Consider the following 13,492-nt stretch of genomic DNA (forward strand, 5'->3'; position numbering starts at 1 on the left):
TAATTAAGTATAGAGAAACAACTTATGTTGGTTTCCTGACATTACGCGTGTTGTGTTTATTTGAAGGAAAGTGATAAATTACATTTTAGAAATGATATAGAAAACTGCCTGTGCGACCTTGCATTGTCTGGCTGTGTACGTGCGTCTTTTTTCTCGCCTATTTTTGCCCTATTACCGATTACATGGTACTAAATGTAACGAAATTCAATAAAATTAAATCAATAGCCGGTGGTATGCGTTGCGTCAAGAAATTTTATGCAAACGCTCGACTTTTCAAGGTACGTACGCACGCATGGAAATTAATCTATTATCTTAATAATTAAAACAAAATTGTCAGACACATTTTACTGATACAGAGTGGGCAAATTTGTGATGTTGATGTACTGACACAACTAGAGATACAAACGGTATATCGATGATCGTCAAACATCGGTGTTTCAATAGCAAAAATTTATATTATATATATATATATATATATATATATATATATATAAAAATAGCGGGTGTTTCAAAAAAACCTGTTCCGTCTTTCATGGGGAGATTTCTCTTGTAAAAATATGACTTATTAGCCGACCATACCAATAGGTTAGGTTTTGATGTTATTACAAATTTTGTTGCAAATATTATTCCTAATCTTAATTTGAAAACCGCGTTTCGCTAGCTACTGTAATTTTGGAGTTACGATTTTTTTAAATTTTTAACCCCCTCCCATACCCCCTTACCAACCCCCCACCCCCACCAAAACCTAACCAAACCAAACTAATGGCCAGATTCTCGTGTGCCACAGTATTTTTTGTGCCAAATTTGGTTAAAATTGGTTCAGCGGTTTTTGAGTTATCGTGTTACAGACGGACAGACAGACACCATGAAAATATTTTGTATTTAGGTCTTTTTTCTCTACTTTTTTTGCCGATATTAATAGCCTACCATACCTATTGGTATGGTCGGCTAAAAAATTGAAAAAATTCCTTTACTTTGAAACTAAAAGAACTGATTACCAACTTTTAATTAACATATTTTAGTATGGACGGCTATACGTGCCTCCCGGCGCTATTTTTTTTTCATATTAACATAGGTCCGATTCGACTTTGTTTCGTAGCTACAGGAGTTTAACTCATTTTTCGATTTATTATAATTTTCTTCCAAGTGCTTTTAGCGATTCGAATGAAATTTTGAGGGTAAAAGTTACTAAGTCCGACATATTTTAATGCTAAAAAAGTGTCGTCATATTCACCAGGGACGTGCATATAGGTTATTACTGGAGGATATTGCTAAAGAAATATGTGCGCCACTGACTTATTTTTTTGTTGGCAAAATTGTGTGTAAGCTCTTTTAGAGCTCTCTGTAAGCTCTTAAAAGATGATGTCTTTTTTAGAGCTCTCTAAGCTCTTAAAAGAAGTTACAGAAGCATTTATAACCAACAAAGGCCTACATCAAGGTTGTTGTATCTCCCCTGCTCTCTTTAAAATATACGTAGCAGTCGTTTTAAAAAATTGGAAAAAAAAAGATCCGTGGTATGGGCATAGAGATTGTAAATGAATGTTTGTTCGCACTTCAATTCGCAGACGATCAAATAATAGTCGCCAATGACAAAGATGATATGCGATATATGCTAAGAAAACTTATTTAAGGATACGGTGAATGAGGCTTGACAGTTAACATAGACAAAACAAAATATCTATGTATAGGCGCACAAGAAGAAAATTTGAACTTGGACAGCGGTCAGGAAATTATTCAATATCAAGAGTATGAATATCTGGGAATTACATTTGATAACACTGGAACTGATGGCGGAGAAATAGGGAAAAGGATTATCAGGGCGAAAAAAATAATTGGATGTCTAAATGGAATCTTCAATGAAGAAAAATTCAATATATATGAGACCACAGCCTCTTATATGGAGCAGAAACATGGAGAATAACTGAGAAATACAAGAAGAGGATAGAGGCCGTAAAAATTGATGCCATTCGAAGATCAATGGGAATTTCCAAACAACAACCTTTAAACAACAAATGGGTATAGATAGCAAGAGAGAAAGCAGCTGATCTGGTACGGAGATGAAGAGCAAATGAATAATACAAGATGGCCCAAGAAAATAATCAATTAGCAACCAAAGGGCAGAAGAAAATAAGGAAGACCGAAACTGAATGGCAAAAAAGTGTACACAAAGATTACGATTAGAACAGGCTGGAAATTGGGTATCGAACAATGACTAAAGAAAACAAGGACATGTAACGCCCATATACGGGCTGCAGCAGAATTTGTTACGTTAGACGCCATTATTTTGGAACCTACGGATGAGTCACAGCGACAATTTTAGCGATTTTTAATAATTTGTTGTGTGTAGTGAACTTTGTATAAACTTTATTACAATTTTGGGAGTCGAATTGTTACCCACTAAAAAAGTCCACATCTGAGGAGTCAGCTCCTCCTCTCCCCTTACCCGGAACCGCCGCATGGCATTACTTCGGGTACATACGTCATTTTATCTATGTTATATTTTTTATCTATATTCTATCCTATTTATTTTTAGGATACTTCCGCATTTTTTGCCTTTTCATCTTTTCCTTTCTCTATTATTATTATTTCTTTCATAAATGCCCCTACCTTTCCCCATATTTCGCTAGTTTTGGTCATTTTCATAATCAAGGTGTCCGAAGTTAACATTCCTACATCCGACAATAAGGCAGACCTTCCGTTTTCCCATCTTGGACAACAGAACAACGTATGCTCGGCATCGTCGATTCTGTCGCAGTACATGCAGTTGCCATTTGGTATTGCAAGAAGTCCCTGAAGACTCCATGCCCGGAAAGAAATTGCGTAATGTAATAATCCACGTCTCCGTATTTACTACTTGTCCAGTCCTCCACGTTGTGTATTAACTTTCTAGTCCACCTTCCTTTGTCGGATGTATCCCACTCCTCTTGCCATTTTTGATAGGTACCTCGTCGTTGCTGTTTTTTCACCTTATCGTTAATCTCTGCTTTGACATATAACTCTCGCTTTTCCTTAGCTGCTAAATGCAGCGGGATCAACCCAGCTATAACCAACACGGCATCTGTTAATATCGTATGATACGCTGAACAGATCCTTAGGGCCATTTTTCTCTGTGTGAAAAGCAATATATTTTTCGTCCGTTGGAATTTTAGTGCCTCGACCTATACAGGAGCGCCGTATAGAATTATATTTTGCATTGATACCGCAAGAACTTTTCTTTTTTTTGAGGAGGGTCCTTTTAGGTTCGGAAGTAGTCCAGATATAGCGTTGACAATTTTATTTGCTTTTCCGCAAGCATCTTTCACATGTTGACTGTAAGTTAGCCCTTTGTCAAGTGTTATTCCGAGGTATTTTACTGTATTAGTTGGTTTAACGTACTTCCCACCGACTTTAAATTGTATACCACCTATATTGATTTTTCGGTTTAGAAGGATAGCAGTTATTTTTTCCGGCGCAACTTCCAACTGGTTTTGATTCATCCACAAGTATATATAATGTAAAGCCTCTTCGGTTTTGCGTACCATTCCTTCGGAGGTTTCAGCTGTGATTAATACAGCCAGATCATCTGCGTAGCAGATTACTATTATTATTATTTATTGCAATGGTGACGTATTCAGCTTTCAAGTGTAAAAGTCGCTACGATAAGAAAGAGCCAGGAGTTGCGTTTCATAAGTCAGTCCACTCCACCATTTTAGCGTTTTCTTATTGAATTTGGTAATTAATTTTCTGATACTATATGTACTTGATATGTGCTATACGTTGATACTAGTTTTACCTTTTGTTAACATTTTAATACGTTTTTTTTTCGTAATTAATTAGTTTGGTACCACACACAAAACATTTATCAAAAATATAAATATCCCTTCAAGCAGCTAAGTTAAGAAAAATATATGGCCACGGCACTGTTTGGAGCCATGGTAACAATTTGGTCTCGGGTTTTATATGTCCTTGTATTCTTTAGTCATTGGTATCGGACAACGCAGAAAAACGTTTTAAACCGAATAATATATATATATAATTGTGTAGATCATTAAATGCTGATTAAAAGTTGTCATTTGATATTTTGTCGATTTCGGTCTCCTTGATGAGATAAACGCAATTTAATGAATTGGCCTTTACCAATAATTCTAATAGCAGCCTTAAAAAATATTAATATCATTAACTTGCAAATGTTAAATAAGTACGTATTGATATACCTCATCAAAAGATGTAAAAAAGTTCCTATAAACATGTGTCCGAAAATGCATAGTTTTAATGTTACAGGATGTTAACCCTTATTTTCTGATTTCAGTAGCAGATTTCTTAGCTTCAGTAGACTGAAGCTAAGAAACAACCGTAAATGCATATTCTGTGGGAAAAATGGGGAAACACCAGAACACCCCATCACTTAGTGCGCCGAGACGACAACCATTCGTGCCATAAACTTTGGTACTATTGATATGGAGACTGTAGCGTTTTTTTATAAACATTACCACTGCGAACGGCAGCTTTTCATCGGAGAGCAGTCGTGGATAAGGTATTTCACTGGAAAGAACTAATTAACAATAATAACTCGAAATTATAAATATTGGGCGCCAGGCATGAACAGAGAAAGAAAACACAGTTGTTTATTACTTAAAACTAATGACTATATTTATTCAAGATGGACTGTGATGGTAAATAGCATTGTACAATTTTAATAATTATTATAGTGGTTATATGTCAAAGAAAGTCGTGTTAAGAGTTGTACTAAATATCTATAAAAGTAATACCATTACAAGACATAATGTAATGAAACCTAAGATCTAAATCATATTTTAAATACTAAACCGACATAAATGTTTTTAATAATCTAACCACTAAATATAGTCTGTACGATATTATTTAAAATGTACGTTATTGTTTAAGACTGAAAATCAACTGAAAACCAGAACCTAAATCTACACTTAGCTGTTTTTAAGGCAATCCTGTTTCAAAGAGTAGCAGCGTGAGGTGGTCTCGCATCTCTGTATTGTCTATCGGCGATCCTGTTGGCCAAAACAACAAAAGGGGCCAGAATGAGGACACCATAAATCAATACAGTCGTAGCTACTGACTAGGCTTAGAAATGGGAGCGAAGCAGCATGGGGCTTACGTTGTATCCATACTGTGGCAATATGGGGACACTACCCGTACATTGGAACACTACTAGGACCTTGGATAATGTCTGTAACCTGGGCCATAAGCTTGGACCATAACCTTGGAAACTGTCCGTCCATAAGACAACGGTACAGGGGAACACTACCCGTACCTTGGATACTACTAGGACCTTGGATAATGCCCGTACCTTGTAAAGTACGTCTGCTGGATCTGTGTCTATGAAAGGAATGCGGACCAAAAAACATTTAAATAAACAGCAATATATTTAATACGTCGACTTGACGAGTGCGTCACCGCAAATCGCTCCGCCCACTCATTTTATTGGTTTGTTGCAATTTTGTCGAATTTTTATTGATGGAACGCGTCGTCTAATTTTTTACGAAAAACATCGAGAGAATATCGTTTCCCCTCTTACGGATACCCCGTAGCTACAGAACGGACAGACGTACTGTAAATAGTCCGTACCTTGGACCCTAAAAATACGAAACTCTTGTTTAGAATCAAACAAGGTCTAATAAACAAAATGAACCTACCTCGAATTACTTCCGAGGGCTCACTAAATAATAAAGAACATGTCCTTTCTTCCATGTGACATTCTGGAGGACAAAAGAAAAGGGACGCCAACGTGCCAGCAAAATACAAATACAAGTTAGGTTGAGACATCCAAAACTCTACCGTAAAAATATGCAGTAATAATATCGAATCTAAAAGGATAATATTTCATCTTTACCTGTTGGTTTGAAATAGCAGCTGATTCAAATTATACAGCAAGATTTAAATAATCACCATTTCTAAAAGCCGGGATGGTTAGATTAGGCTAAAGAGCGCTAAAAGCAAAAGTGAGTCCACAGCACAGAGTTGACAGAAGCGATGTTGACAGCGCCTTCACAGAGCGATAACAGGGTTGTGTCAAACGATAACAGGGTTGGCGACTAGGGAACGTAAAAATTACGCCAAGCGTGCCAAATAAATTATCAGGCTTGAACGATACGGAATCTGATGACGGTACGCCAGACATCATATATATCATATATAAAAAAGGCATGTAACGAACTAAAAACGTTACAAGACCGGGAACTAACCTTTGTAAAACCGTCTTAGATACTGGCTTTTCTCAAAGCCCTGAGACTTTATGATGAGTTATAACTCAAGAAAATGTGACAATAGCAAAGTGAAAACTATTTTTATATCAAAAAACAGGATAATTTTTTTAGATTTTTACAAAGATGTTTTGGTCCGCTCTGTATAGTGTGACAAGCGAAGTTAATCTAAAATAGATCTGTTCGAGTTAATTAATTATTATATAAACTGGTTTCGAGAGAGGAAAGTGTCCTTGTCCCCTAGATTGGCTGCTTGTTTTTTTTTCTGTTCATATATTAATCTAGCCGAATATTTAACGACATATTTTGCAAGGTTTCTTACTTATATACCTATAGACATGTACTTATCTGATGGCTAACGGTGTTGTTGCTATAAATGTTGCAAAGAATGCTTGCTGGTTACTCTGGTTTCTACACGAGAACCAATTTAAAAATAGCTCCTATTTTTTTTAGTTTACTGAGGGGAAATTTTTTAATAATTTAATTTGTAACAAGGATAAACGATGTAAATAATAGTTAAATGTAAACAAAGTTAATTGTTAATTTTGTGTCTAATAAAAACACTTGACTTTTCAAGGGGTCGTCGAAAGTACTTACAAAATAACAGGTATTGGCCAAGAGTGACAAAACCAGCAAAGCCGGACAAAACCAATCGAGGGTAAGAATAAATTAGATTACGGGTCAGCAAGAAAAGGCCTCGAGCGTCATCATCTAGGCATCGGCATCGGTTGTCTCTCTTGTACTGGCGATGGACTCAAGAGAGAATCCATGAAATTTCGTAACTACCCCACCTTTTTAATGGAAATGTTTTATATTTAGGTTTACCTAAAAGTTACTGGTAATTAGTTACTAACGCTGTACAGGGTGGGTCAAATTCGACGCTTTTAAATGGAAACACCCTTTTCTATAGGAGATAGACGAAAACTAATATCGGTGTCTGGAGCTCAATTTTCATCAAAAACATAATTGTGAAAACCGCACATCAATATCTGTTACCGTTTCGGAGTTACGGGGTGCTTTTCAAAAATGTGCATTTTTAACAAATCGCTGTTACTTTTTTGCTATGGAAAATTTTGTATTTCTATGAAAACATTTCCAAAGCATCTTTTTACGTAGAATTTAATGGTTTAAGTATATTTTTTTAAAATTAATAATTTAAGAGTTATCAACAGAAAAATTGATTTTTTATTTGGGACACCCTCTATATTTTTCATTAACTGAAAAAAATTTAAAATTACCTTTCCAAAAATATAGCACACTAGATGTTTTGTTATAATCCCCTTCGAAATACAGAATTATTAAAAGTTCGCCACTTTTAACTAGTAGGCTTTGGACCCCTTATTGATGAAATGCCCTTAATGGAACTCGAAAATATATTTTTCCAGCAAGACGACGCACCGCCTCTGAACGCTGACAGCAAATTTTTATAGCAAATTTCAAGAATAATTCAATAGCTAACCAAGATCCCAGCCGTTGGCCGTCGAGGTCGCCTGACTTAGTGCTCATGGATCTAATCCTATGGATATATTTGCGGAAGAATAAAGGTTCCTTATTTTTCCGTATAATCGAGACAAGAATTAGAAATACTTAACAGTTATGAGAGGGTATCATTCACCCCTACTGAGTTAATGAGTTCCGCGAGAAATTTTCAAAAACTGCCCCGTCTGTCCATAATAGAAGACGGTCGATATGTCGAACACCTGTAGCAAAATCTCTTTCAATGTCTTGGTTTGCTATTTATTTTTATTGTTATTAGATATAGTTTAAATGTGTTAATGTTGGTTAAATATATTTTAAATTGTTATAAAATTCTGCATCTCTCATAGCAAATATTATTTTCGTTTTAATTGATGCTCACAGCTAGACGTTTTTTGCATTACAGCCGGTGCCGTTCAAAGCCTACTTATTTAAAGCGGGCGAATTTTTATATACTCTACATCTCGAAGAGGAGTCGAGCACAATATCAAGTATGTTATATTTTTGGAAAGGTAATTTGAAATTCTTTTCAATAAATTAAAAATATACAGGGTGCCCCATATAAAAAATCAAATTTTCTGTTAATAATTCTTAAATTATTAATTTTAAAAAAATTATACTTAAACCATTAAATTCTACATAAAAAGGTGCTTTGGAAATGTTTTCATAAAAATACAAAATTTTCCATAGCAAAAAAGTTACAGCGATTTGTTAAAAATGCGCATTTTTGAAAAACACCCCGTAACTCCGAAACGAAAACAGATATTGATGTGCGGTTTTCACCATCATGTTTTTGATGAAAATTGAGCTCCAGACACCAATATTAGTTTTCGTCTATCTCCTATAGAAAAGGGTGTTTCCATTTAAAAGCGTCGAATTTGACCCACCCTGTACACAAGTTTATGATCACAACATTTTTAAAAATTATTTTTAGACCACTTCATCCTTATCTTTATCCGCTAATATTTCTTATTTTTGTTTCAGGTATGGAAATAGAAATATTTTATTCATAATTATGGCTAAATATCTCAGTCAGTCAATGATGGATCTTGCGGGTATTTAATTTTGTAAGTATATAATATTATGATTAATACACCACAAAATATATTTTAACACTGGAAATCAGACTTAAATGTAACACTCTAATTTTGTGTTAAAAAATGTTGATTCATATACATATACATAAAACCATATATTTTGAAAATGAATTTTCTAAATATTCATATCCTGGAGAAAATGGCATTACTATTCTTATTACTTATGCTTTTCTTATGCTATTACTAGTATATAGGGTGGTCCGAACTGTATTCCAGAAACTTTGGCAGCATATTATGCAGATAAAAATAAGTAAAAAAGTTCTTATAAATGTATACCCTAAAATACTTAGTTTTGGAGATACTGGGGGTAGGAGTTTCATTTTTATTTCGATTTTTTCCAAATAATTTATGAAGTAACGTCAATATTTGTATGAACATTGGTGTCTAGGAGTTCTTTAATATGATAAATTTGATTTTGATGTCAATATGACCCCTATTTGTAGGGGGCGCCACCTATATGTGTTCTAACAGTTTTGAAGAGTAATAACTTTTTGTCCGTACCTGTATAAAACTATGGAGTGAAAAAATATACATTTCCGTGACTTTTTACGTAAAAAATGTCTCTTGGTAAAAATCGATACGAGCAACCGTTCTCAAGATACTTAGAATGAAAATAGTCAATACATGTCATTATTGACTAAAAATAAACACGTTGAGTAGATTGTTCATCATCATCATCATCATTTAGCTTATACCGTCCACTGCTGAACAAAAGCCTCCCTTAACTCTAGCCATTTCCTTCTATTTTGTGCCACTTGAATCCAGTTTCCAGCCACCCTCTTAATGTCATCTGTCCATCGACTAGGAGGTCGTCCTCTGCTTCTATAGGCCTCGTGTCTCGGTCTCCATTCCACAAGTCTCTTTGTCCACCGTCCATCTGTCATCCTAGCCACATGTCCTGCCCAGTTCCATTTAAGATGTAAGACAGATATCACCGCATCTCTTACTCCTGTTCGATTTCGTATTGTATGATTGGGTATTTTATCTCTGAGTGTAACTCCCAACATAGACATTTCCATTTTCCGTTGCATGACCTGTATTCTATGTATGTTCTTTTTGTCAAAGTAAGCGTTTCAGCTCCATACGTGAGGACAGGCAAGACACACTGGTTAAAGATCTTTCTTCTTAAACATATGGGAATATCAGATCTCAGTATATGCCTTAGTTTGCCAAATGCCGCCCACGACAAACCTATTCTTCGTAGAATTTCGTGGGTCTGATTATCCCTTCTAATACCGATCTCATGCCCTAAGTATTTATATATATGCACTTGTTCCAAAGGTATGTTATTAATGTTTAAATTTCCACTTAGTACTAGGTTTGTCATGTATTGTGTCTTTGACAAGTTAATTTTCAAACCGACTTTTTCCGAAGCATCATTCAGCATATCCAGCATATTCTGTGCCTCCTGTATGTTGTCTGTTATTAAAATAATGTCATCTGCAAAACAGAGATGATTTATCAATTTGCCATCGATGTTAATTCCTGTTGAATCCCAGTTTATCATTTTTAGCATACTTTCTAGCACAGCAACGAATAGTTTAGGGGACAGTGTGTCGCCTTGTCTTACCCCTCGATCGATATTGAATTTATCTGTGCATTGATTTGTCGATATTCTGACGTTTGCCGTGGCATTATCATATATATGTCTTATGATTGAGGAGTATCGATGATCGATGCGACTCTCACTTAGTGTCTCTAGAAGCTTCCGCTGGTCTACCGAATCGAAGGCCTTCTCGAAATCCACGAAGACAAGCATTAGTGGTCTATTATACTCAATGCATTTCTCGATAAGGACCTTGACTGTTAGAAGATGGTCATTTGTTCCGTAACCTGATCGGAAACCTGCTTGTTCGCTCGAAAGAAAAAAGTCTATTTTATTTGTCAAACGCTTGGTGAGTATTTTAGTAAATAATTTGTATACGTGGCTAAGAAGGCTGATGGGCCTATAGTTTTTAAGGTCTGTAACGTCACCTTTCTTGTGTACAATAATGATGGTTGCGTTGTTCCACTGTGATGGGGTTATTTCTTCTTCAATGCATTTATTAAATAGGACATTTAAAGCTTTGATGATTTCTGGTCCTCCTTCTTGGATTGACTCTATTACCAGTCCATCGTCGCCGGCAGCTCTATTGTTTTTCATATCTCTAAGGGCACTGATAATTTCTTCCTCGGTTATTTCTGGAATTTCTTCCGACCCCTGATTTATTACCTTTCGGATGTCGGTTCTGATCCCCTGCTGTTTTGATGTGTAAAGTTCTTGATAGAAAAGTTTAATAGAGTGTAGGATTTCCTGTTTGTGTGTTACTATGTTGCCGTGCATATCCTTGATCTTTTGTATTTCTTTTCTTCCCATTGTACTATTTCTCAATATCTTCAAACTTTGATTCTTCTCTATGACTTTCCTAATTTTTTCCGTATTCTGTTGCCTCCTATGCTTTCTGATTTCTTTGGATATCTCTCTGTTTAAAGTTCTATATTCTTGTGTACTCTTGTCCTCCAATCTCTTCTCTGTTTCATTAAAAGTTTTGTTCTTTGATTCAGTTTTTGTTCTTTTACTTTTTGGGACAACATTTTTCGATAGCCGTTTGAGTGGCCCCTTTGATATTTTCGTATATTTGTCTATCGTAGTAGTATTTTCATAATTTAGATTTGAGGCTATACATTCCTTATAAGAATCTTTATTTTCAGTGGCTACCCATTTCTTGTGGTTTTCTTGAGTATCATGTTAGTTCTTTCCTTCTTTATATTTATTTTTATCTCGGCTCTTACAATGCGGTGATCGCTTCCTATCGAAAATCTGTTTAATACACTTACGTCTTTGATTACATCTTTTCTATTGCTGATTATGAAATCTATTGCGTTTTTGGTTTTGCTATCTGGACTGGTCCATGTCCACTTTTGCTGTTTCTTTTCTTGAAGAAGGTGTTCATTATATATAATTTGTTGTGGTGTGCGAAATCTATCAGTGTATCACCTCTTTCGTTTCGGCTTCCCAATCCATGATAGCTGACTGAAGTTTCCGCTTCATCTTGTTTGCTACCAACTTTGGCATTAAAATCTCCAATTAACATTGTATAGTGTGTTTTTCCATTTTGTAGAGCAGTGGATACATCTTCGTAAAAGTTCTCCAATTCGTCATCTGTACTTTCGGTAGTTGGTGCATATGCCTGAATAACCTTTACAGAGTATTGTTTATTTAATTTGATTGTTAAACATATGACTCGTGGGCTTATGTTTTTGACATCTACAATCATATCTTTGTGTTTTTTGTGGACTAGGATTCCAACGCCTCTTATGGCTGTTTCTTCACCTGAGGAGCATAATGTATTTCCGGACTTCAAAATAACCTGTCCCTCTGAGTAGATTGTTACTTGACTGAAATAATAAATTTAGAACATTTTATTTTTTTTAAATTAATCATGAATTTTTCTGCGAAAAAATGATGATAATAAATCAGATCAGAATAAACAGTTTCTGTTGGACTTTTGGCACAAAAACGTTTCAAATTTATGATTTCAGTCTAATAATTATTTAGTCAACATGTTTAATTCAAAATGTACTTAAACAGCCGTTAAACGGTAGCCTACTAAAATACCGTTAATAGATATTGTGACGTCTTTCATGTCGGCGAAAAGTAATGCCTGGCCTTAAGCATTTTGCAAGAGCACCTGTGGGTCAGTGGCTGAGGCTATCGCTTCGTAAGCGAATGGTCCGTGGTTCAAATTTCACGTCGACCAAGACTTTTTTATATTTTTTTTGGCTTATAGCGTGATCTTATTGCATTGGTTTCACTCTTTTTGGTTGGATTGGTTTAGATATTTGGCGGGTTGGTTAGCGTGGTTATTTGGAGGGTATTAATTCATTGGATAGTTGGTTATTTGGTGGGGTTGGTTGATTTTTACTAATTTATATTTGTTTTTTATATTTTTTATCGGTGTCGAGGTTAGTTACGTTGGTTAAGTTGGTTATTTGGTGGGGTGGATAGCGTTGGTTAGTCCTTATAAAATTCCTATATTTCATAAAGCCGTAAAGTGCGTCACATCAACGACATCATACCTATTAACGCCATTTTAGTAAGCTACCGTTTAACGGCAGTTTAAGTACAGCCTTTAATTTATGTTAATGATGATAGGTATTGATAATTTCGATTCCAAATATCTCCAGAACCATTATTCTTAGCGAGTTTTATCAAGAGACCCTTTTTACGTAGAAAACTTCGAATGTATATTTTTTACTCAGTAATTTTATACAGGTAAGGACGAAAAGTTATTACTCTTGAAACCAGTTAAAAAATATGTAGGTAGCGCTCGCTACAAGTAGGAGTCATATTGACATCAAAATCAAATTTCTCATATCAAACCAAAAACTCCCAGGCACCAATTTTCATCCAAATATTGTCGTTACTTCATAAATTATTTGGAAAAAATCGAAATAAAAATGAAACTTCTACACCCTGTATCTCCAAAACTAAGCATTTTAAAACATACATTTATACGAACATTTTTACTTATTTTTATCTGCAGAATATGCTGCTGCAGTTTCCAGAAGACAATTCGGACCACCCTGTATATTTCTGTATCTATGTACATACACCTACTAACCAATGAATTATTTTTTTTAAGGAAACCTAATTGTTGGAAAATTGTCTTTTATCTGTTTTTTAGTAAATCTTATATAAAAATCGTGACATACCATAGTCAC

The 13,492-nt window shown here is 35.1% G+C and overlaps 1 protein-coding gene across 1 annotated transcript; it reads right to left on the reverse strand.

Annotated features, from left to right (window-relative positions):
• Positions 1–2,669: 2,669 nt before the first annotated feature.
• Positions 2,670–3,101, reverse strand: LOC115874123. Its single transcript, XM_030889218.1, has one exon. It carries the CDS (start codon positions 3,099–3,101, stop codon positions 2,670–2,672), a length of 432 nt encoding a protein of 143 aa, XP_030745078.1.
• Positions 3,102–13,492: the final 10,391 nt, after the last annotated feature.

Source organism: Sitophilus oryzae, unplaced genomic scaffold (assembly GCF_002938485.1).
Source record: "Sitophilus oryzae breed Bouriz unplaced genomic scaffold, Soryzae_2.0 scaffold_1227_pilon_pilon, whole genome shotgun sequence".
Taxonomy (NCBI): Eukaryota; Metazoa; Arthropoda; class Insecta; order Coleoptera; family Curculionidae; genus Sitophilus; species Sitophilus oryzae.